This window comes from Carettochelys insculpta, chromosome 2 (genome assembly GCF_033958435.1).
Source record: "Carettochelys insculpta isolate YL-2023 chromosome 2, ASM3395843v1, whole genome shotgun sequence".
Classification (NCBI taxonomy): Eukaryota; Metazoa; Chordata; order Testudines; family Carettochelyidae; genus Carettochelys; species Carettochelys insculpta.
In genome coordinates, this window is record NC_134138.1 from 25,464,285 (window position 1) to 25,491,017 (window position 26,733).

At 44.8% G+C, this 26,733-nt stretch overlaps 1 protein-coding gene across 1 annotated transcript in view; it reads right to left on the minus strand.

Moving 5' to 3' along the window:
* The window catches only part of FER1L6 (fer-1 like family member 6), a 97,889-nt gene that overhangs the window by 47,338 nt on the left and 23,818 nt on the right, over positions 1–26,733 (minus strand). Inside the window, 9 exon segments of the mRNA XM_074985620.1 lie at positions 384–518; positions 4,842–4,966; positions 10,085–10,271; positions 11,906–12,058; positions 13,502–13,621; positions 15,907–15,997; positions 16,657–16,757; positions 19,269–19,389; positions 24,587–24,773. Of these exon segments, the coding sequence (XP_074841721.1) occupies positions 384–518; positions 4,842–4,966; positions 10,085–10,271; positions 11,906–12,058; positions 13,502–13,621; positions 15,907–15,997; positions 16,657–16,757; positions 19,269–19,389; positions 24,587–24,773 (1,220 nt within the window).

Below are 26,733 nucleotides of genomic sequence, written 5' to 3' on the forward strand. Positions count from 1 at the left end.
TTCTGAAGGCAATATCCTAACAAGCAGTGAGATGGTCTCTGATTTCTGTGGGATGGAGGTACATTTGGGTCTCTGAATATGCATGCATGTAATAATTATACCTGCATACAACTAAAAAGATACTTCTATTGCAAGCCCCTTTTGCATCTGAGAGTCAAGCTGAAATGATAAGACCATGAGGCTGCAAATGCATGACTGAGAGTTGAAGATAAATCTGGTTCTAACACTAAATCTGATTATAATATTAATCTCCATTTTAAAGGGTCAGAAAGTGATTTAAACGGCCAGAGAAGCTATCTTATTTGACATCAGGTTCATTTTTACAAAAATAACAGATTATATCACAATTAATATTTTTTTCATAAGAAGCATTTCATCTTTACCACTGCATCATCGTCATACAGCTCTATGACAATCACTGGTGGGAATTCAGCAATTTCCTTTCCGTCACCATGAAGCTCAATGTTATTAAACAGCAGCATCTGGTTCCACGTAGGGGATAATGTTTGAGAAATGACCTAGTGGAAAACAAACAACATTTTAAGAAGGCTGTTAAAAGCCTGGTTGGTGTGCTTCAGAAGAAAGTAGGTGCCCCGTGAGGCCTAAAGTATAATCAAGAAACAGGGCACATTCTCATGTTCCTCGACTAATATCATATATGCCATCATGTGCCAACAATTCCCAGACGTTTTGTACATTGGACAGACTTCAAACTCTCTTAGACAAAGAGTTAATGCGCACAAAACAGACATAAAAACACTCCTGATCCACAAACCTGTCAGTCAACATTTTAATGGAGTGGGCCATTCTGTTAATGACTTAAGAGTTTGCGTCTTACTGAAGAGGAATTTACACAACCATCTGGAAAGAGAGGCTGCCGAACTCTCTTTTAGATTCAAATTCTCATTTAGATTCAAATTCATGGTTTGAACCGGGATGGGAATTTTCTGGGTCATTATAGGGGCTCTTTTGCATACTTGCCTTAATCTAATTCTTGACCCCCCACCCCCATCCCCTTCTGCCCCTCTACTCTCTGATTTTCTCACCTTGATAATTTTTTTCTGATTTGTCAATCTTGATTACTATTTTTGGTTCCCTGTGCCTTAAATATTGAGTATGTTCTGGTATGGCTATGGTCTGAAGAAGTGGGTCTGTCCCACCAAAGCTCATAACCTAATAAATTATTTTGTTAGTCTTTAAAGTGCTACTGGACTGCTTTTTTGTTTTTATAAGTAAGAAAAGGTGACATACAGAGTCAGCACATTCTACAATGTGCATCACATATAGCCCCTTTTAATTCTCAATTACCTCTGTAGAAACCCTGCATCAGAACCTATGCACCCTGCAATCCTCCTTTAGTGCTCAGTCCAGCAAAGCACTTATGGGCGTGTGTAAGTTTACACCCATTGACTTCAATGAAGTTACTAGTATATAAAGCTATGTATATGCTTAAATAGTTTGCTACATTGGGGGCCTGGGCTTATCTACTCTACCATGGAAGAGTGACACACTCAGGGTTGATCTTCTGGGGCTCAATTTTGTGTGTGAAGTTTGGATGTGTGAAATTGAGCTTTCAGGGGTCACAGTCAACCTCTGTACTCCTCATGAGACATGAGGAGTAAGGAAGGTCAAAAGGAGAAACTCTTTCATCAACCTTTCCCTGTACAGACAAACAAGTTAGTCGAATGCAGATACATATTTTAACTACACAAAATTGGTATAATTAGAATTGCATATCTGCGATAAACTTTCTTGGTCTAGTATAGATGTAGTGTATTGAATGTCTTTCCCACACAAATGCATACCGCTCATATGCATTCAGAGCTGTGAAAGTTCCCCCTTTACCCCTCCATACCTTACAGGCTCTTCCTGCACTCATAACTAGATATATAACTTTATGTCTTGCAGTCCTTACGCATGCAAAAATCATACTGCAGTCTAAGGGAGAGATGCCTGTTTAGTGACTGCGGGATCAGTTCCTTTATATCTGAAGAAGGACTTTCTGCAAAATGTATTCCACTTTTTAATACTGTGGGGTAAACATTCTCCAAGCCATTTTTCTTCATATGCAGATGGCATTATTAACTCACAGTGTTCTCACTGAATAAGATAGTGTATGGACTAACTCATAATAAATCCATAGTTATTTATTTTTTCCCCTTTCAGTTTGCTGCTGCACTTCAGACAAGCTGTGCTGCTTAAGGCGCTTCCTCAAACACAACAGTTTATCAGCTTTGGCAGGGAAACAATTTACCCGTGTTAAATTTTAAAGAAAAATATTTCAGCTGCAAAATCTGACTTTCATAATCTGCTGTAGTTCTGCTAAATGGAAATGGCTTCTTTCACTGTGGTTTATTGGAACCTGGACAACACCATTCTCAGAACTATTCAACTAATCACTGGCAGCACTTTATTCAGACAATATGTTACTTCGCACTTATGGGTGCACAAAATGATGTGTGCTTGCTCTCAAGTGCACTAGATTTTACCAGTATTGTATCAACATCACTGACATCCAGAGAGCTATGAAGGGGCAAATAAAGGTTAACTCAACTGAACATAACTATGGGGGAGAAACAGACAAAAGTGAGAGCAGAACCAGCCACTATGATTCCAGAGACCCAGCTGGACAGAGGAACCTACAGAAATTTCCTTCCTAAAGCCAGAAGGGGATAAACATTTTTCTGAAAGCTCATTTACTCTATGAAAAACAAGTCTGTAAAAACAGCGTGAGCTGGATTCCACACATACTGATTTCTATGTCAAATGTACTCTGTTTACAAGAGAAATAGTGGGTTTCTGAACTTTCATTCTTGCAGACTTAAGGTAGGCTCTGAGAGTCAAGTGGGGTTCCTTCCATTAAACTGGGTGAATTAAAGTGAAATCTAACTCTCCCACCCAAGCTAGAGCCAGGTTGTTGGACTGCCATGCAATCCCTCCCACCTGCTTCATGGGTACTAAATCAGCTGTCCCTTGTATGGGTTTCACAGTGTGCTGAAAACACAAGATCTGGGTAGAAGCCACTCCCTTATTCCATCCAAGAACTCTTGGCTCTTTACAAAATATCCTTTCATGCTAATCTATGTGGGGCTAGTATACAACCCATTTCTCCAATTAAAAAGCATGCTTGGAGGGGGGTTCCCCATAAGTAACACTTTTGCAGGATTTAAGTAGCAGTGAGAGGCTTTGTACCTCATGTACATTTTACTTAAGGTATGTCTTCATTACTGGGCAGATTGACTCTGTCGTGGTCAATCTTCTAGAGTTCAATTTAGCAAGCCTAGTAGCAATGTGCTTAATTGAAATTACAGGGCTCTTGCCTCGGCACTGGTACTGCTGCTCCTCGTTAGGAGTAAGAACAGTCAATGGGAACAAATGCTCCTGTTGACCTCCCTTAGCATGGACAGTGTGGAAGCCCAAAATGAGGTATGTCAACCCCAGCTACATAATTAACATAGCTGGAACTGCACACCTTAATTCACCCCTTCCCCTGTAGCGTAGATCTGCCCTTAGTAATGCCACTCTGAAATCCATCCTCGTGCTCTGCTAAACTCCTTTCCAAAGGAACAAACTTAGTCACATGGCTACGGAAGCACATTGGGATTTCTTTAGAAGTGGCTCCTCATTGATCTTTAACCATGCCAAATTAGTTGAGAGGATTCATAATGCAGAATCTGTTCCCCTGGTAGTGGGAATGGCCTGATCTTAAAGTCTAAAGAGGGATCATTTCAGAGAGATACAATCCAGCTGTCACGTGCTGTTTTGGTCCAATAACCTCAGCGAATCTAACATCCAATTGCACTTGGAGAGCAAATACAAGGCTACATCTGGTGATTCACTCTACATAGGCTATGCCATTAAAGCAGCTCTTACCGGATGGCATATTTGTTATTTATTCTCACTAAGGCTACGTCTACACTAGCCCCAAACTTCAAAATGGCTGCACAAATGGCCATTTCGAAGTTTACTAATGAAGCGCTGAAATGCATATTCAGCGCTTCATTAGCATGCGGGCGGCCGCGGCACTTCGAAATTGACGCGCCTCGCTGCCGCGCGGCTCGTCCCAACAGGGCTCCTTTTCAAAAGGACCCCGCCTACTTCGAAGTCCCCTTATTCCCGGAATAAGGGGACTCCGAAGTAGGAGGGGTCCTTTCAAAAAGGAGCCCCGTTGGGATGAGCCGCGCGGCGGCGAGGTGCATCAATTTCGAAGTGCCGCGGCCGCCTGCATGCTAATGAAGTGCTGAATATGCATTTCAGCGCTTCTCAGCGCTTCATTAGTAAACTTCAAAATGGCCATTTGCGTGGCCAGTTCGAAGTTTGGGGCACGTGTAGACATGACCTAAGAGCTAGAACACCAATGGTGTCTCTCTGTAATAACAGGCATATGTTCTCAAAACAGACGGCCTTGCTAGGACTCCTGTTTTCAACCACACTTAATATTCACATGGCTGGACCTTAGTACTATGATATAGGATGATTGTCACTAAGAGATGCCTCAAATGAGTAAGCACTCATCTTAATAAAACACTCGTGCTTTACATTTCTGAAGCCCTCCTTTCTCCAGATCACAAAGGACTTCATGTACTGTAATGAATTAAGCATTATAACACCTTAGTCTGGAGGTCAAGTAATTTTTCATTCAGCACGATCCTAGTTATACAGAAAGAGAAACATACATCTAATCCTGGTCACTGCCAGAAGACTGCATTAGATGGACCATTGGCGAGATCTGGTAAGGTAATTCCTAATTGCCTCTGAAGAATCAATGTTTCCTTTCCTTATTTTCTCCACTCCTCTTGGGTCCTTATTTACCCCAGGAAAACTCAGACTTTGCAACTTACCTTGGTAGTCTGACAATGTGAAACAAATGTAACTTTGGCGAAGGGATCGGAAAGTCCAGAGCTGTCTGCTGCAATGAGCCCTCTGGCCTGATACATGTGGGCTCTTAACTGGAAGCGATGGCAGGCTGCGTCATGACAACAAACACAGTGATATCAGTTTGGGGGCATGATACCTTGAATACATGCGCAGAGGACATAAAAAGATCACTAAACATCAGGCCTGACAATGGGGGAGGAGGTGAAAGGGGAAGTTGCCCTGGGACCTAGCGATTCGAAAGGGCCCAGGGCTCCTGGCCACCACTGACACTACAACAGAAGCAGCAGTGTCTGGAACCCCCAGCCCTTTAAATTGCCACTGCAGCACTGGGCAGCACACTCTGGGCGGTGCTGAGGGCTGGTGGCCCCAGCCCCATCCCTTCCAACCAAGGTCCCGCCTCTCCAGGAGCACAAAGCTGTCCCCTCCCACCTTGCCCAAGGGTCCAGCAGGATCTCCCACCTGCTAAACATCTACCACCCACAAATTCCAAAACCTTGAGCAGCAGAGAAGTCCAGTAAAATAGGGGAATGTGATGCCCATTTTACAGACAGGGTATCTAAGGGACAGATTACGTGATAGCCTCAAAGTCAGAGCGAAAGCCAGGGTCATAACTTAGTGCTGCTAAATTCCAGTCTTTTCTCTCATCACTTGAGTATACCACCTCCCCAGGTATATTTATCATTTACTCTGTGGTCCAGCAGGTGTGCTTCTATCAAGAGATCCAGTGGATGGTGTAACCAACCAGGCTTGGGTTTCCCAGAAACGAGGCTGCACCCAGAAGGTGAGTGCTATATTTGGTTTATTGAAAGCATGTGACACCCGCGATGGGAGCCCCAGAGATGCCACAGTCACCAGTGGAGGAAAACCTGACCATTGGAGCTTTGCTTGGGGAGAGGCTCTGTAACAGGCCTTCTAACACTAGCTGATAAAGCTGAACTCATTAACATAAGATTGCCTAAAATTGCCTATGCATTTCTATCACTATCTTTTGTGGCCTACTGCCAGCATAGCCTTGAAGTCTTGGCAAGCACCCCTTGTTTTGCAGTAGTTTCCAAGGCAGTTATTTTGCAGCTTTTCACCTTGCACAGACTTGTCTGTTTAGATTATCCTGAGGATTCACAGAGGGGGTCAGACTGCACTCTCAACCATTACAATGTCTTCTCTCACCCTACACTCCTCCCCGTGACCCCTTTGTGAATTCTGAGGCTAGTAGGAATTAAGTGAGGTGGTTGATGCTCTTCTGGCAACACAGCGTGCACCTGTGGAACAGACTTGATGACAGCAGTAAAAGCAAAGTTTTGCAAAAGGGCATAGTTTTGCAAGAGAGCAGGAGTAGCACTGACACCTATAAGGCATGTGTTCATGAGCTGTCCCACGGCCATACTGTGGGGCAGACAAAAGGCAGACGCGTTGATGGCAATCTGTGCCAACGTTACCTATACGTTGGAGCTGTCACTGCTACGTGGGCCCCACTTTGAGGCCGTTGCTACAGCAGTCCAGAGGTACCCGTGACCCACCCCATTAAGGGGATCGGGGTTCGTACAGTAACAGGGGCAACGCCCACGACCTGCTTAGTGTTTTGCAAAGCCCACACCACTGCTAGGATTTGCTCTTCCAGGGGGGGTGTACCCACCTTTGGCTTCGCGGAGGGTTTGTGACCAGAAGCCAATAGGTTCTTTTTGCTGGGTTTCTACCTGCTGCCACAGACCCCAGGACGCCACATTGCCGACGGTTGTTACCTTCAGTTTAAATGGTTGGCCCTGCAGCAGTGCAGTGAGGTGGGCGTGTGCCACCACTGTCTCTTTGCAGAGATCAAAGGCTCATTGGTGCTTCTCTGTCCAGTTCCACTGGGTGGCTTTGTGCACAAGCTCCTGTTACGATGGTGTCTAAGGCAGCTTGAGCAGTTGGTTCATCTGGTTCCAAGATGATAACGTCGTCGATGTAGTGGTAGCAGGCCATTCGGCTGGGGAGGTCCAGACACTCCAGATCGGCCTGCACTAGCTGATGGCAGATCGTCAGGGAGAGCTTAAAGCCCTGTGGTAACACAGTAAACGTGTACTGCTTTGTTAGCCACGTGAAGGCAAACTGCTCTTGACTCTTGGGATGAATGTTAATAGAGAAAAACGCATTGGCCAGGTCTACGACGGCATGCCACGGCAAGGCCGCCACGGTGATGCGCTCCAGGATGGCAACCATGTCCGGAACTATGGCCGTCAGCTCCGGGGTTACCTTATTGAGTTCCCGATAGTCCACTGTTATGTGCCACGATCGATCCGGCTTCTTTACTGGCCAGATGGGGCTGTTGAAGGCGCTCAGTGTGGGGCGAATAATCTCCGCCTGTAGCAATGCAGCAATAGCATCACTGATCTTGTGCTCTCCACCAGGAATACGGTACTGCTTGACTGACACCGGGGTCTGGGGGACCGGCAGGCACACAGGGTCCCATTTGGGATGTTCCCACAGTAGGGGCTCCACAGTTTTGATTGCCCAAATGTATCGGGGGTGCCCAAAGGCAAACAGCCATACTGCGTATTCACACACCGGCCATGCAAGACATACATTCCAATGATGTATTCACCTAAAGGTGCAGCCTGTACAGTTGCCCGAAAGGGAAGGGCTTTTCCCACCATGAGGGTGACCTTCACCGAATAAGTGGTGGTCTCCGCTCCTCCGAGGCCCTGCACGACCACCGCGTGACCCGCAGTCTGGGTAGAATGCAGAATGGTTACTTTAGCTCCAGTGTTTAACAGAGCTAGCACATGCTGCTCCCCTCCTCGGGGCCACTTGATGGTTAACAGGATAAATGGGCGCCAGTCCCCTGCTACCTGTAGCACTGCCACAGCCTGTACCTCAGGGGACCCGCCTCCCCGTCACTTCCTAGGGGGAAGGGTCCAGTCGACCGGGGCGCTGGGCTCGGTCCTCCCGCCAGCTCCTGTACCTTTTTGTGGTGCCTGGGTCTTGCCCGCCCTCTTGGAGGTGCCCACATCCTCACTCCGCTGAGTAGGCGGCAGTTGTAACCAACGCTTGTACAAGTTTGGTGTGGCAAACCATTGCTCTTCTCATGGGGGACTCCTGCCTTTAGCAAGTCCGTTCACATGGTTTTCCGGGTCACCCAAGCATGCCCTTTCTCCTGTTCAGGGGCTCCCGTCCGACCACCTTTTCCTTTTGTGGCACAGACCACGTTTGCGCCTATGACAGCCTCCAACTGCATCAACTTTCCAACCAAGTCACATACATTCCCGCCCGCTGCCATGACCATGGCCATAAGGGAGGCCTTCAGCTCGAGGTGGGCAAGGCATAACAGAGTGGCCTTGATGGATTTATGGACCCCTGTATTTTCTGGTTCCATGTCAATGAAAGCCACAGCTCAAGCCATGCCCAGCTGCCGCAGTGCACTCACCCCTTCTGGGATTGTACACCACGGCCTCACCAGTGCTTCCAGTTCCCCTGGGGAGGGGTAGACCTGGTCCACCGCCACAGTCAACCAGCAGTACAGGGACAGCACTTCCACGGTGTTTTCCTGTGCATCAGTAAGACCTTGCATAGTCTGCAGCGCCTGTCTGACCCATGAATCCTGGGACAACACGTCCATCTGATGGAGTTCTGCAAGCAGCAGCAACACAGTGTTGCCCGCGTTGTCCCACACACGCACTAGCCAGGCCAACAGGCCTTCCCCTGGTTCCTGCTGAAAACTCTTCACCATCTCCTGCAACTCACTTGTCTTAAACTTTTGCCAGACCTCATTGCAGCGACCTCCTTCTGCCCTCAACCCCCGAATGGGGCGTGCCTGTCTCGGGTCGGTTTGCACAGCCTCCCCGTTCACCTCCTCCTCCTCCTCAGATGAGGAAGAGCTCCAAATGTTCCCATCCCAGGTCTCAGGGTCCCAAGTGCCTAGCGCAAGGACCGCACGCACTTGGGCCATTGACACCAGTTCTTTCCCTAGTTTCACACACCGCCGATTCGCCACTCTCGCCGCCAACACCTCACAATGATGGGTTAACTCTTGCGTCCTTTTGGACTGCGAGGTAACCACCTCCTGCGCTATCACCTGCCAAATAGCAACATTCCTGCTCCTTCCCCACCAGCACCTGCAGGCGAAGCTCATCATCCAGGGCCCGGAGGGCAGTTAGGAAAAGCCATGCTACCTCTCCCACCGCCCTTTTCTCCGTCCCCGGCTGGCAGCTCAGCCGCAGCCGACGCAATGCCCCTTCTACCTGTACCGGTGTCAAGCCTGACGCCTGCTGCAACTTCAGCCAGTCTGCCAGGGCTGCCCAACAGGCCACCATCCGCGCTACCGGCCCCCATCGCTCTGTCGAGGGCCATCCTGGTATGCGCTGCAGGGACAGCGCTGGCTTCCCTGCCTCCCCCGCTTTCGACCAAAAAGGCATCGTACCTGGAGAACCCTGCTCGCTGCGCCAATTGTAGCCAACCAGGCTCGGGTTTCCCAGAAACGAGGCTGCACCCAGAAGGCGAGTGCTATATTTGGTTTATTGAAAGCGCGTGACACCCGCGACGGGAGCCCTGGAGATGCCGCAGTCACCAGTGGGGAAAAACCCAAGGCGTCGGAGCTTTGCTTGGGGAGAGGCTCTGTAACAGGCCTCCTAACACTAGCTGATAAAGTTGAACTCATTAACATAAGATTGCCTAAAATTGCCTATGCATTTCTATCACTATCTTTTGTGGCCTACTGCCAGCATAGCCTTGAAGTCTTGGCAAGCGCCCCTTGTTTTGCAGTAGTTTCCATGGCAGTTATTTTGCAGCTTTTCATCTTGCACAGACTTGTCTGTTTAGATTCTCCTGAGGATTCACAGAGGGGTCGGACTGCACTCTCGACCGTTACTATGTCTTCTCGCACCCTACAGGTGGGCTCTTCATTTTGGGACATTTAAAACTCAAAAGCACAAGCAGTGCAACATGTGCCAAGGACGTCAACAATCCTGCACTGGGAGGGAGAAGGAGTGAAAGGCATAAGATAGTGGCGGCCTTTGTGATCTCTGATGTCTACTGTTCCATGAAGATTCTGAGCATTCAGCAGCTGCCAAGGTAACATTCAGCAACTAGTCAGTGTCCGTGATCAAACAATATGTGTACTTGTAACTACTTCAAGTATATTTTTGTAGCCCTCCTAAATTACAGCATCTTATGTCTAATGTTCCATACTATGGCTAAGTACTCTTGATACTGTACTGCAGAAGCATTGGCTTACTTTTGTACACCAGTCTGGCAGGTAAAGGAGAAGCATGTTGTCCTGAACCAGATGTGGAAGGCACTTCAGTCTCATATCCTATAGGCAAGTTCTCCATCATGGAATGCGTATGCCTCATGGAACCAAGCCAGAGATAAGTGTCTACTTTTCCGTGTACATTCCAACCTGGCAGGCGTTTTCCTGGTAACTGAGGAAACAGATGTCACCAACAAGCGCAAAGTAAAAGACCACACTGAATGTTATTACAGGTTGCACCTCCCTTCTCCATCATGCTCGGGAACAAGACACTTTGCTGGACCAGGAGAGGTCCAATGCTTCGATACCAAGACAACCCTGTGTTAAGGGATGCTACAGCCTTGGCGTCCCTCCCGTGGGACTCCAGCCCATCCCAGGCTCCCAGCAACTGCCATGGGGCTCCAGTGCCTGCCCCCCTGGCTGCCACTGAGCTGCCAGGGGCTCTAGCCAGCCCTGTACTGCTGTGGGCCAGGCAGGGACTCCAGCACCAGCACCAGCCCCACTGGGGCTCCTACTCTGGCCACAGCCCAGTCACAGCTCGAGCCTGGTAGTCTCTAATCCGGCAACATCCATGCTCAGGCAAGACCACGGGTGTTGCTGGGTGAGAGAGTACTGGAGCTGAGAGGTGCAACCTGTAGTTTGGGCAAGCTGCACTGCTGAACAGAGAAATATCCAGATATGCAGATAACTGGTATTTACCACAGTTAATCAAAGAACCAAACAAATGTAGGACTAGAAGGGAATCTGATAGGCACTGAGGCAGAACTAAGTATTATCTAGACTATTTTGATAGGTGGTATTATTCTAATATCAAACCTAAATCTCTCTTGCTGCAATTTAAGCCCCTTACTTCCTTTTCTGTCCTCAGAAAATAAGAACAACATCTGGCCCTCCTCTTTATAACAATATGTTATGTATCTGAAGACTGTTATCATGTCCTCCTGCAGTCGCCTCCTGTCTGGATTTAACAACCTCATTTTTTTCAGTGTTTCCTTGTAGGTCAGGTTTTCTAGACCTTTAGTTATTTTTGTTGCTCTCCTCTGGATTTTCTTATTTTTGTCCACATATTTCCCAAAGCATGGTGCCCAGAACAGCAATCCAGTTGAGGTCTTATCAGCACTTAGTAGACTGGAAGAATTACATCTAATGTCTTGCTTACAATACTGCTACTAATGCATCCCAGAATGTTGCTTGCTTCTTTGCAACAGAATTACATTGTTGACTCATATTTAGCTTGTGATGCACTATAACTCCCCGTTTCTCTTCTGCAGCATGCCTTCCTAGCCAGCCAGTTCCTATTCTGTGTTTTTATAATGGACTATTCCTTCCTAAATTTAATACTTCTCCTTATTTAATTTCATCCCATTTATTTCAGACCATTATCCAATTGGTCAAGATCATTTTAATTCTGTCATTCAAATTGCTTGCAACCCCTCCCAGCTTGATATTGCCACAAACTTTGGAACTGTATTCTCTATGCCATTATCTAAATCATTTACAAAAACATTGAACAGAACCAGACTCAGGACAGCTCTCTGGGGCATCCCATTCAATATGCTCTTCCAGGTGGACTGTGAATCACTGACGACTGTTCTCTGAGTACGTTTCCAAGCAGTTGCACATCCACTTTATAGTAGCTTCATCTAGGCTATCTCAAATGTCTGCCATCTTCTCTCCTGCATAATTTCACCCTGCATACTTTTCAAGTAGATGCGTGTGGGCTGAATGAAACATGGATAAGAAAGGTCTCCTTGGAGTTATCCAATAAAAATATAGGTGAAAATGATCAAAATGTCTCAAACTTACTTTCAGGAAATGGGTTTTAATCTTCCCACAGTCTTTGCCTCTCTGTTCATTCACAGGGGAATAGAATATATCTTTTGCTGAGATTCTTGCATATGCAACTCTTTTGTTGTTGCTGAGCATCCAGATGAACACATCAGGCACAGTATGCTGTGGCTATTAAAACAAGAGGGAACAGCACTCATATGCTTTGAACTGTATTGATGACTGTTCTTTTTATTAGCAATAATCACTAATTTTTGTTCAACTTCAACTAACAAGAGCTCCTTGCAACAATTTGACATGATGAAGCAGCCTTTCCTGAGAAGAGACAGCCCAGCACCAGAAACTAGAGAAGCTATCAATTCACACCTAAATATCCATACACCAGCTTGTGAGATTCAGAAATTCTGCCTAAAGCTCAATCCCTGAGCACAGGCAGAGGTTTTGTTCCTTTTAAAGTTTTTGGCTTTAATCTTCTAAGGAGCTCCCTCTGCTCAAGCTATCAAAGAGGAGGTTAGTAGGCGACTTGATTCTGGCCTGTGGGGGCCCACGCAGGGGAAAAAGATCACATGCCAAAGGATCTCTGATATGGCAGATGAAGGCATAACAAACTGCAGTGGAGGGGAATAAAAGCTACGGAAATTCAAAATTGAAATAAGGAGCAAATTTTGAATAGATAATCTTACCAAGGGATACAGGGGATATACCATCACTTGAGGTCTTTACATCAGACTGGCTGTAATTGCAACAGAGATGATCTACCTCAGTGATATTCAAACTTTTTTTTTCATGATCCATTTGAATAAAATTGTTGATGCCTGTGACCCAACATATCTTTTGACTAGTATGTGGGCTCCAGCATGGGGTTGGGGATGAAGGATTTGGGATGCAGGGAGGAGGGGCGCAGGCTTAACTCTGACAAAGTGCAGCAGGCTTCCCGCCTGTTCTGGCACACAGTGCGCCTCAGAAGTGGCCAACAGCTGGTCTGGCTCCTAGGAGAAGGCATGCAAGCAGCTCTGCATGCTGCTCTTGCCACAAGCATGACCCCCACCCTCCTGGGAACTGGCCAATGGGAGTGCAGAGCCAGAGTTTGGGGTAGGGACAGTACACAGACTCCTGTGGCCCCTAACCCTCGGGCTAGGAGCAAGCCCTGCTGCTGGTCACTTCTCAAGCACAGCACTGTTGTCAATGCCAAGACAGGCAGAAAGCTGGTCTTAGCACCTCTACTGGTTACCCTATAGCAAGGTGACTCTATGGGATGTCCTGAAAACCACTCCTCCATCCTGCACCTTCCATGCAGATGCTTTCTTTTCCTATGATTTGCTGTTTAGTTTCGGATGAAATCTCACCTTGCAGGCCTAACATTCTTTATTTAGGCAATTCATGTACAGGATATCCAGTTTGCTGCTGTCTTAGTGCTCTGGGCACAACCCAATTTCCCAAGACATTCTCCAAACCAAGGAGGTACAGAGCAGTGAAGACCATCAGATAGTCAGTCAAGCCAGGATTGAACTCAGGATTAGATGGACCATATTATTCAGAACTGAGTCACCTTAGGTAATGCATTATGACTTAGAGAAAGTCCTGTGCCAATTTTCTGTCTCAATGGTAAATTACCTCATCAACCAAGAACCGAATTTTCTCTACAAAGTTCTGGGTTTCACGCATCAGTTCATCTACTGACAGCTTCTTTTTCTGCTGCTGAACAATTCCTTTGGCATCCGAGGACATTGCTTCCTGGACCAGGAACAAACAATATGTAAGTATTTCATATACACTTCTGATTTCATGAAAAAGAAATTTCAAATTCTCCAACTGGCCATACCAGGGAAAAATATTTATTCAGATTCATTCTGAGAAAATGGGGTTTTTTCCCCCAAATGTCAAAGCAGAGGGTAAATTCATTTCCAGGAAATGATTCCAGCTATACAGCTTGTGGATTTTCTCCACTTTGTGAAGAACTCCCCAGAAATTTGTATTTGCTGCTCCTAGAACAACAGGGCCTTGATCCTGATGGAGAACTTTATTCAAAATTATTCTGCAAACAATGCATGAAAATACATACATACATTTACTGTGCAAGCACAAAGCATAGTAGTGCAGGCCTATTATGATATGTAAAGACCCTTCTGTGTATTTACTTCATAATAATGAAATTTTATGATGATAATAATTTGATCCAGTTCTAATTTCACTGAGAATTATTAGTACTCCACACTCTGGATTGGTCCCCTGACCCATGTATCTACATTAAAAGTGGATCCTCTGCTATGGAGAAAGAGTGGTTCACTGATTCCTTTAATGCCTGAGACCTCAGAAGACTTAGGGGCAATGCCCTGCTCTGCCACTGGCTTTCTGTGTAACCTTAGGAAAGACACTTAGCTTCTCTCTGTCTTAGCTCCTCAATGGATCTGTGTTTCAGTTCCCCATCAGTAATATGGGAGTAACAGTATTTCCCTTCCTCACAAGGTTGTTGCAAATAGACATAATAAAGATTGTGTATACTCAGACACAACACTAATAGCATCCATAAATGATAGCTAATACATAGAGGATACGATAGGGAGCTAATACATAGAGGATACGATAGGGAGCGATACAAAAAAGTATGAATATTTAATTTTGTTTGCATATTCTGGGCCAGAATTTCATGTACAGTTAGATCTTTTTATGCCACTCTGACAGTGTAAAGGGATATTAAAATGGCTGCAAATGTGCCAGCACAGTGTAAATGGGGCTTAATATAACTGAAAGTCAAACTCAGATTAGGATTAACTTTAAAAAATAGAAAAGTGAGAATTGTTTTAAATACATACACTTATTCACAAATATCTATATCAGGGTTTCCCAATTTATGGGTCAGGACCCAAACATGGGTTGTGATTACATTTCGAAAGGGTCACCAGCTGGGCTGGGCAGCTCCACAGGTGGCTCTTCAGAAGCCATTCACTTTCCTGAAGTGGTTCTCAAGTTCTTAATTGGATTAACAGCCATCAGGCATTCAAGCCAATCAATTAAATTGACAACCATTTCAGCTGCAGGGCAGAGAATTGCATGCCTGAGGACAAGCACCCAACTCAGGTAAGGCGGGGAGCTGGTTCTGAGGTTGGGAGGGATGGCAGAGCTGACTCCCCTAGCCCCCTCCAGCCCCTGAGTGACTCATAGCCCCTCAATGTGACTTTCCTAACCCCCTGCCACCACCTGAGTGTGACTGTTCTAGTCTGTGATTGTGGGGTTTAAGCCAGGGGGAGCAGTTTGGTGATGAGTATCTTTCCATGATCACAACTCTGATTAACTATAGTAAATATAGTTATTTTTATAGTAAATGTATAAATAAACATATATAGTTACAGTAACTATAGTTATTTTATTATTATATTTCCTCCAATTTATGAAATAACTTTTATGATTATATAAACATGGGGGGCACAATTTTATATTCTTGCCTCAAGTGCAAAATTAACTAGTTATGGCACTGACTCCTTTTTCCCCATTTTGAATTGCCGTGGGTCACCAAGTCTTCCTGAATTGTCAGACTGGGTCCCTGTCTGGAAAAGGTTGGGAACTGCTGAATAGCTATTGCAATATTAAGAGGTATATGGAAAATAGCAAAAATATTATGGGTCTGATTCTTCTAGCATTTAGGCCTAGAACTAGCAAAACAGTCAGGAATAGGGCAAATCAGCGCCTTACAGTAGGGTAAAGAAGGACGACTATCATGGCACCATTAGGAGCTATACTATTGTAAAATTAGGGTAGATGTAAAGAACAAAGCTGTCAGCTGAAGTTGCTTATTTCATGTTATACACTGAAAATATTACATTCAAAATTACAATGAAGTATCTTCAAACATTCTGCTTAACACAACAGCCTTTAAAAAATCCTTGAATGCAATTTTCACAAACATCATGAAGCACTCTGGCACTGAGAAACCAAGTCCAAAGAACTGCCTGCACAGGGCTTATGCTTATGATTAACTCATAATGCATCATGCCAGTGTTTAAAGAAAGGACCTTTCATACCAGTTCTTGCCTACACATCAGGAGTCTCTTTTTGTCCAAAGCAGTCTGGTTTGGCCCTTGGGGCTTCTTTTCAGCATTAGCAATGAAGGCTCTGTGATCAGAACATAGGAATACAGAAGCATTTGTTATGAAATAGGATTTATTGTAATGATGTAACGATGTGATGATAAAACAGACTGCAAGTGAAGTTATTTAGCACAGTGTGTGAAGCTGAATAGGTTAATTTTGAAATTGTCATTTTGAATATAAATGTTGAAGGCACCACCAATATTAGAGAGTGTTAAGAATTACACACAATCTATTCTGTATAAATTAATTCACTTTTGGGCTTTTCCTCTATTTTGAGTCCAGTCCTTCCATCTTACTCAGGACTTGATGGGAATTCTGCCTCTGCAGGAAGAACCTCTGTATTCATTTTAATTTTGCATTATTTTTACAATGGGTCTGTCTTGCACCTTATTACTTTTCAATTACTCTTGTATAAATGCTTTATTTGGAGAGTCCAGAAAGCCTAATATTAAATCCATTAATGTATAGATAGAAAACAAGTTCTGGAAATTAAATAAAATTCTATTACATAAAATGGGTGATAGAGGTTGTAAAATTCTTTGCTTTCTCAGCAGAACGCAAAGTACAGCAAATTAAGCTAATTGTATTTTCCATGTATCATGTCAGCATCTGGGGGCATAGCCTGGAAATTGCTGCCTGTGTATAAAATACACTTCACATTCCTCTGGTAAATCAGGTTACCTGCATTGATTGATAAAGTCATTTAGAGTGGTTTTCATTTTCTCTTCTGATGCAGTCTCTGAAACCTTGATCAAATCTTTTACTTCCTCTAACCCTTCTTCCTATAAAAAAGATGTAAAAAAAAAAAAAAAACAAGTTGTATAAAGAACAGTCAGTGTAATAATTTGCACTAGGCTTATTCAGAGTTTAGCCAGTATGTGGAAGATAGGTTATCTTGCAACTTGAAAATTCTGATCTTTGACATACCATTCAGCTTAGATGAGCGATGAGCAAACTGCAGCCCGAAGGCTGCACATGGCCCTTCAAGGTTCCTTGTATGGCCCCTCGGACATTTTGTTCACCATTGCTCATGGCAGGGTTGCCAGATTCCACTGGTTTCCATCTCCATATTTTTCCCTACTGGTTTTACTAATGCAACACGTATAAAGCAAGGGCATGTGAAGTGATGTGCATGCTGATTGACTGTGGGAGCTGTGTGCTCCCTCTACATCTGATCAAAGCAGTACTACGCATCAATTGGCACAGCCTGCAAATTCTAGGTATGCAAGCACAGTCAGCAAAACTACCCTATCCTGGAAGACCATCTTGGTTATGACAGTCTTGCAACCCACTGAGCTTAAGGAGGGCCATTCCTGAGGACCTCTCGCTAGCCTGGGTTGTCCATCGCTAGCTTAAAGTATGCAAAAGAAAGACCACAAGTGTGTGAATCTGTTTGGGCCTTTCCACAGCCTTTCCAATACTTCCAGGTATTGATTTAGGGGGTCATCTTTATTTTTAAGTGTGAGTGAGTGGGGAATATTCTCTAGTGATTAGACTTGTGGTTTCCTGGATTCCTACACATCTAGCTTTGCTATTAGCTAGATATTATTAGCAACTCTTAGATGAGTTGCTTCTTAGGTCAAAATTGTTAAACTTGGATGCCTAAAATGACACACATACATTCATACAGGTGGCCCGAGTCAATGCCCAGTGGCATTGGCTGGGAGTGGATTGAGTCTTCAGGTATTTAAACGGGGCCTGATTTTCAGAAACAATGAGTCCTGTGGTACCTTAAAGACTAACAGGTTTATATGGAGATAAGTTCTCATTGGTAAAAAAAAATTCATTTTGTCAGATGCCGATGAAGTGATTTTTACCCTCAAAAGCTTATGGCCAAATAAATATGTGAGTCTTTAAGGTACCACAGGATTCCTCGTTGTTTTTTGAGGTAAACTAACACAGCTGACTTGAGACTTGATTGTCAGAAGTGATGTCAGCAACATCTGTAGGTGCCTCAACTCTGAAAAGCTGCATATGCTGCCTGCAATGGGCTGTCCCATTCAGGAGACAGGCTGTACCATTCTGCAAGGGTTAAAGCAAAAGGCAAAATAATCTGTTGTGTTTCTAAGCCCTCCGCTCCCAATTCAGCAAGCTCACTACATGGGTTTCTTCACTCCTGCGGTGCCTGCACGTTCTGGGAGATGGAATCAACTTCCTTGCTGCAGCTGCAGTGGGGAGCCCTCTCGGCCTTTGCTTGCCTGCCAGTGATGAGGTGTCTCTTTGTGGCTCTGTTTATCAGATATGCTGGTGGAGCTCCTTGAATGAAGGATGGTAGAAGGGTCCCTTCCCCCCAGCGTCCTCCTCTTGGAGATGTTTCTGGGACACATAGTGCTGCTCTTCAAGTCATGCAATGCCCCATCATCTCCGGGGCCGCATCAGAGCTACTGTTTTAGGAGAGAGGGTACTTCAGACTATAACACCCTGGTCAATTAACCAACCATGAGGAAATCCATGGATGACCTATACACACACACAGTGTGAGCTGCAATGTCATTGTGAGCAGCTGTGCTGCAGTCAGAAGATCTGAAAGCCTGTGTAGGCCCCTGGGTAAGGAGTGTGTGTGAGGCGGGGTATTCCATGCTCTTAGAAGGGGTACAGCCTTGGGTGGAAGGGTCAGACCTAGGTGCAGCCAGCCCTCAGAGCTGCCTACAGCACATGGTGCAGTGGACCGGCAGTGATTTAAAGGGCCTGGGGCTCCGGCTGGCACTGCTGCTGCTGTTCTTAAACTAAGATGGGCAGTAGCAGCAATGGACGCCAGGAGCCTCGGTCCCGTTTGAATTGCTGTGGGGTGCCCTACCCCTGCCCACCCTCCCTCAGCAGCTCTGACTGTAGTATACATAGCAAAATTGTTGAAGGAAAGTCTGGAACTTTTCCCTGGCAAATGGTCAGGGTTAGGTTGCTGCATAATGCTAAGACTGGGTTTACATGACTATTTCCTCAGAGGGACAGGGTGAAGCTGCCTATGGCAGCCAAGAAATGTGCTGGGGTCCCTCAAGACCAGGAGCTACATAGGTTTATTTGGACAAGATAGACCACAGGGTTGGTTGGAAAATGAATTTTCCCCCCGTTGGTAAGTTTAGACAAACAACAACTTACAGCTATTATCACAGTTTTCAGTGGAAAAGAGAAAAAGTGCCATGCTTTTGATTTGCGGGGAAAATTGATAATTTCCAAGGAATGGGGTTACTTTTTCCAGAGGTTTTTATCCAGTAAAACCTCTTAATTTTCCATCAGAAGTGGTTCTGACAGAGAAATTCTCAATGAATTCTGACGACATGTGGTGCCAGGCTTACCAATAGATCTGCCATTTTCTCTAGGACATTGGACAAGTACAGTCGGAAGGTCTGATCTCCCCAGTGACTCTTTATGTAGACACAGGGCTTCTTCTCATCATATGGCAAGTAGAGATAGTTCCTATGACAACACATTAAACACTGTGAGCAGTCTGTAGCCAGATGTAAATAATGAGCCAGATCCACAGTTCCAGTATTGTATGGTTGTACTTCATTCTGCTGTCAATGGTACTAACGACCCATTGATGCAGCATTTCATCTCTGAATGTGAATATAATAATAGTGTTTGTATAAGTAGTAACTCTATACCTGTTTGCTTAACTAATCATTTTTCTTGTCTAACACAGTGGTGTTGTATCATTCAGAGTATCCGCTAGTGGTTCATTACTTAACACATTTTCCATAACTGACCTATAGGCTTGAACCTGAAAACTAAGCTTTGTTTTATGGCAACCTTATCTTTAATAATATAATATTAATTGGGAACATTTCAACAGAATAAGATTACAAAAGACCACACTGTCCCACACTACAAGGGAAAAGTAAAATCTATCCACACACTCATCCTCCAGTGAATTATATGACTGGAACTCCTTGAATCGTGATTTCCAGAACTTCTTGGCCACTTCAAGGTGTTACCTATCAGCTCTGTGTTTTTGGGAACCAGGACATAATGGAAGACACACCTCTACTCCACCTTTGGCCTCAGTTTTAACAAAAGACAAAACACTGAAAGTAGCAGGAGTGGACACACCTAAATCCCACCAACAAGGGTGATTAGGTTAAGGAACCACCCCTAGCCTCATCTGCATGGTAGATAGCAGAGACAACAGCTCCATTAGCAGACAGAATGGGGAAGAGCACAAATTGCACTGAATTCTGGGATACAGAAAGCAGGGAAGCACTGCCTGATGGGACATCTCTGCTTTGAATGCTAATGAACCCACCCCTGCCCATGCCCTGATCAATAACGATCAGACTAATTTTAGTAATAAATCCTCTGCTGGTATCCCAAATACTGAAGCTGCCTAACTGCACTGTGAGGTCCTTCATGGAACACCACCAGGAGCAAGGAATGAGCAACACTGATTGTATAACACAGGGATCCACAAATCCCCCACCCCTCAACCCCAGCACCTGTGCCAGGAGTGGCACATAAGCTGATTTTCACTGGCATGCGAGGCAGGAGCTCAGCCCTGCTTCTCCTACCCCATGCATTCCGGAGCCTGCTCAAAGCCGCCTGAGGATTAACAGAAGACCAACTAATGTTACCAAACATCACCTAAACAGTAAAGCTCTTCACCTTAATTTATTTATTAAAGAACCTGTTGTAAGTAGGACTGTTAGTGACTGTAAAATGTCTGACAAGCACTCAGACCGTACATAAAGGTCAAAAGGTCAGACTTTGGCACTCCACCTCAGAAAAGTTGCTGAGCCCTGGGCTAACATAAACAAAGCCACTTTAGAGTATGCCCTTTACCTATCCATTTATCCATAAACAAAACCATTGTTCTTTCTCAAACTGCTGTTGGTTCCCTAGAAACCTCCCTCCCCAATTACACTCCAGCAATTTGTTCCGATGTCTGCATCTAAACTCTGCATCATTTCCATTGGGATTTCATATTCTCCACATTGATCATGCTGGGGAGCTCTGCTCTGCTTGTCCAGAACACTCTGGACCCCAGCTACCATCTGGGAACCCTGATCAGTTCAAGCTTCCTGGAGCCGTGAGATATCATTCTCCCTCTGTGATATAGCCTCCTGACCCTGCCTTACGTGATCACTTAAGCTGTGCTAGCCCTAACATTTGTTCTCAGACTTAAATTTGATTTAATATTATAACATTTTTTTGTTAGTTTGATTCCCCTTTTGTGGCTACTACCTGGAAATAAATAACTTTATTTGTTAAGCTGGTTACTTTTCTTTCTTTTCTCCACAACACCTCCTTACCTTTCAGGATGTTGTTTTGGCTTCCCCATTCACTCTGCAACAACATTCCTTGTACCAGAGCTAAAGATCCCTGTAATGCCCTGAAAGCCTGTGGGGTTTGCTCATCAAGTGGGTTACCAGCAGAATGGTTGTGGTGTGAAAGTGGGGCTAGGTGGGTACTGAATCTGGGGGCATATAACGATGGCGCTTAAAAAAACTGTGTAAACCCAGCCCATTGAGTCCAAGGGCGCATGAAGGTTCCAGCTTGGCACTGCCATGTAACCCGGCCTGCTGATACAAGGGACATATAAGGGGTCAGTGTCTGAATGCTGATTAACCCATCCTCTCGGACACGATCTGTTAGTGAGGATGTGTGTTCATCAGATTCCAGGCTGGGAAGAACCCAGCCCCGAGGAACCCAGCTCCTGCAGGGTCGCTTCACTGGGAGGGAATTGGCAGAAGGAAGACATAAAGCTCCTTGTGAGAACACAAGCAGCACACAGATAGAATTATTCCCTGTCCCCTGCCCATACAAGTAACCCTAATAAATGAGCATACCCAAAAGTAACAGGAAATCTAATAGCAAATGGTTGTTGATACTTTTTGGTTTTGGTTTTTGCAGAGGAGGTAATTTGGCCCTATTGTGACAAAGAGTAGTTACTTAAAGGAGCAATACTTGACATCCTATGATTAACAGTCAACAGCGATTTTTTTCATGGTTAGTTTGTCCTTGTTATAAATTTTTATATTAAATATGTAAAATTCCTGGCAATTTACTGGTGCCTATTTGCATAAGGATTGCATGTGACTGGTTGAGAAAGCTTCTTTTTATATTTTATTAATCTGCTAGCCATGTGAAATACAAAAGTGTGTTTTTTGTTTCTGCTTTTACTGCTGATCTATGAGCATTGGCACAATATTTATAAGAATGTCCCACTGAAATATTGATTAATATTAGGACTATACTTTCAGTGACAGTGATAATACATATTAATGAAATTTCTTTGTCAGGAAACACATGTTTTTAAATTGATGTCTGATGGCCCTAGCAGATCGAGTGACTACGGACATCATGAGAAAAATAAAAAAGACAGAGCAATTTATGTCCACCCAAAATTAGAGGAAAATGGATCCTGCATGAGAGAAAGATTTATACATATATGAGCAAGCTAATTATGGAATTGCAGCTTTGAAGAGTATTTCCTTCTTTTATTGCAGTTCTTTAAGCCCAAATTCCTGTCTGGGGAAAAACTAAAATTCTGCAGTTTGTTTTACAGGATAATAACCCCGCATGAGCCCATTCTGTAGAACTGATGGGGAGATGAACAGACAATGATTTTCCTCTGTGTAGTGGAAAAGAAAAGAAAACAAAAGAAATGTATACAAAGTTCTTGCATTCCTGCTATGTTTCACTGGCCATTATTGAATTTAATTGCAAGATTTATTGTCAGAAAAGACCCAATCCAAATATGTTTGAACTCTGCACAGGTTAAGAAACCAAAACTAAGATCTAGATCCCAAATTCCTAGAAGGCCCCTATGCTGATAACTCTCACTGGCAAAGCCTTCAAACCTCCTGACCTACTTCTTTGGCACTCAGCAAAGTCAGGAATAATTCCTTCTACCAAGGAGACAAAGAAAGAATGTATTGTTGTTGGTATCTTTACATAAAATGAAATGTTTATCTGTGTTGTGTGTGTGTGTGAGAGAGACAGAGAGAGAGTCCCTGATACTTTAAGAAGTTCATCTGCAAACTTCTCTTTGTACTTATTCACGCCATCAACTTTCCATCTTTTCTTCATGGTCTGTTCTTCTATTTCTTTCCACCCTCCCCCAACCCCCGCCTACCTCATCTATGCTATTATTTGTTACTTAATTCTATAACTGTATTTCCTAGATCTAGAAATGTTTTGGAACAAAATCTAATTATCCACTAAATAAGAACCAGAATAAAAATATCTACTCTTTATGTAGTCTCACTGATTTTAGTAGAGCTACTGACAGAGTAAGATGTTACTCATGTCATTAGGAATATTGGATTTAAGGCCTAAATTTGCAGTGAATTGAATTGAAAAGTGCTACTCTCCCTTCTCTGACTCTACAAGGTGGCATTGCAATGTACTCCCGTTAATGCCACCGAAAGTGGTGAGACCAGCCCTCAAGTGAAGTAAGATCTTCAGCTGGTGAAACGAGCACAGATCTATTGACTTTAATAGGGCTTTACTGATTTACACTGACGAGTCATATTTTAGAATGTTCTACAATAGGCTGTAATCTTTAAAACACAAACTCCATATATCATGTTCAGTGCTGCTGGAGAAAAGATCAAACATCTGCATCCTCGTATTACAGGGCAAAACTCTGAAAGTAATATGTTAAGGTAGTTTGGTGGTTTGAGCATTGACCTGCTTAAACCCAGCACTGTGAGCTCAATCCTAGAGGGGCTATTTAGGGATCTTGGGCAAATAGATTAGAAAAAGGGGGGATGTAGGGTGAAAATTCCTGAGGCAGGCAGTGGTTTGTGTTAAAGACCCTCTATTCGGTTCCTAATGTTGGGAGCAGGCCTATAATCCTATATTACAGAAACCCAGTTAGCATGAGTGGAGAAATACCTCGCTGGGCCCCCTTCCCTCATCTCACTCACAAGACCCAGGTAAGGTCATCCCAGCTCGGACAGGACCTCGGAGTCTGAAGGGAGAGAGAGTTGCTTCAGTAGCCACATTCCACAGAGAGGCCCTGCAAATGAGAACCTAATTATGGTGTTTTCTCCTCTGCCATCCCAGACTTGTCCTCAAAACAAATATGTTATTGCTTTATGCTGTTAACGTCTTTTGCTTCAGCCCTCTAGATTAGCATCCCCGAATGTGCCAGTATGGAGGCCTCGTCATTACCCTTGTAGATGCACCATCCATCCTATCCAACATAAATATGTTATTGTCTATCTGTTTTGTTCTAATAACTTCTTAGGAAAAACACCTGTATTAGAGATAAGATGTTCTATAAACTACGGGTGGGGACACTCTGTAACCTTTTTCAGATTATTGGCTTATTGTGTTCATTTCGTCTTGTTGCTAAGACCTTTCCAGGCTTGGTTGACACCCATGCTGTAGCTTTCCTCCAGCCCATCAATAATCTATATAATCAACTGTAACCTATTGTCTGACAGTGGTGACTGAGCCTACCATGCGAGGTGACACCCCACCAGCTGTGTGTAATAAACCCTCCTGCTTGCTTCATATACTGTGTCCAGACTTTGTTCCAACAGGGGGGATAGTGATTGGTCTTGCCAACAGGGCAGGGGACTGGACTTGATAACTTCCTAAGGTCCCTTCCAGCTCTATGAGATGTGGATCTCTATATATTTAAGGTGATGAAGTTCAAACATTCTACCGGTTTCCTTCTGTGAGAAGTGGCTTCTCAGGGTGGGTGGTGGATATCATTGGCAGTGCAATGTCATGTGACACTTCACCCTCTCCTTCATGCAGCAATGGGGCATGTTCTTCCTCTTCTCCATCATGTCTCTTCTTTTTAGCACCAGCTTCTGGTGATACTCCGTCAATAACATTTCCAAAGTTACCTACGGGTACAAAACAAGGTTAACAGGACAAGGAATGGAATCATACTCCATGAAATACAGGGTGATAAACCTTGATCTTTTATTGTTAATGCACCCCAGAATGTAAAAGTGACATAGGAAAATAGGTATTTTTAATTGTTCCAGTCCTTGAAGGCCACTTTTCGTAGCAGTGAAGAGCCTGGTAACCAATAAGCACTAGGTGACGGATCAGCTGTCTGCACGATCTATTTTCAGCAGTCCCTAGTCTGCAAGTAGATGCCTGGACTGAACTTTCTCAATCTCAGGTTTGGAAATGTTTAGTTAATATTTCTTAAAAAACTTTTCATTTTTTTATTTACTCTGCACTTAAGGCAAATCCAGACCCCATCATCACAGCTGCAAAGGAGCCCTTGTGCAGCAGAACCAGTAGAGGGCAGGACTTAGCAGGGCTTCATAGATAGAGTGTACCTCTGTGTGTGTTTTGAGAGGTGGGAGGACTCAGCTCTGCACTGACCTTCTTTATACCAGCATGCAGGAATGCCCAGGGTATTTATAGGATTGGGCAAAATCCCCTACCACGAGGATCCATTGGAACCACAGAGGCTGCAGTAGTTGCTACTGAGCAATTTGCAGCCTGGAGCAAAGAGTCCTTGTGATTAACCCCTCTCATAGAGATACCCAGGACAGAGTCTTCTCTGTACTAGATAACACTAGATGAGAGGATTTGAGCCTATGGAATCCAACTGTGATTGAACACAATAAAGGCTCGGTGGTCCCAGGTTGACTAGAAAAAGGAAAACACTAGAAAAATGACATGCAATAATGCTGTGAAGTTCGAACATGAATTGAAATGGATAGGTATTTCTCTGAGGTCAGCCCCTGAGGCTTCTGAGATGCATTCTTCAATAATATAGTCACCTTGATACACTGAGGCTTAAGTCTCTCATTGGAGAAGCTATGGATGGTAGGTGGAGGCCCCTTTGGGGAGACTAGCCCCCAGCTCTGCCATTTAAGCCTGAGGCCCCCCTTTCATAGCTGTTACCATGAGTCACAATCAGATGAGCCCTTTGTGTGCCTCCCACCCCTCTGGCTGGAGGAACCTCGGGTCGGTGGGAGGCCTGAGTGCCCTCTGCCATCTGCCCTAAGGAGCCCTGAGTCAGCTGTGCCTCTCCAGACCTCAGGCTGCTGCTGTGAAAAGCATCTTGGTCTGTCTCTGGAAGTAACTTTTTGCTATGCCTCATGCAGTTTCCAGAATGATGAAGGAGGTCTGATTTGCTGCTAAGCTTCCTTCCAAGTCCAGGGTGACTATTATGAACCCAGGAAAGTGAGTAACACATAGGCTACGTCTACACGTGAAGCCTACATCAAAGTAGCCTATTTCGATGTGGCGACATCGATGAATAACGTCTACACGTCCTCCAGGGCTGCCAACGTTGCGCAGCACCACATCGAAATAGGTGCAGCGAGGGAACATCTACACGCCACAGTAGCACACATCGAAATAAGGGTGCCAGGCACAGCTGCAGACAGGGTCACAAGGCGGACTCAACAGCCAGCCGCTCCCTTAAAGGGCCCCTCCCAGACACACTTGCACTAAACAGCACAAGATACACAGAGCCGACAAGAAGTTGCAGACCCTGTGCATGCAGCATGAATCCCCCGCTGCAGCAGCAGCAGCCAGAAGCCCTGGGCTAAGGGCTGCTGCACACGGTGACCATAGAGCCCCACACGGGCTGGAGAGACAGCGTCTCTCAACCCCCCAGCTGATGGCTGCCATGGAGGACCCCACAATTTCGACATTGCGGGACGCGGATCGTCTACACGGTCCCTACTTCGACGTTGAACGTTGAAGTAGGGCGCTATTCCGATCCCCTCGTGAGGTTAGCGACTTCGACATCTCGCCGCCTAACGTCGAAGTTAACTTCGAAATAGCGCCTGACGCGTGTAGCCGCGACGGGCGCTATTTCGAAGTTAGTGCCGC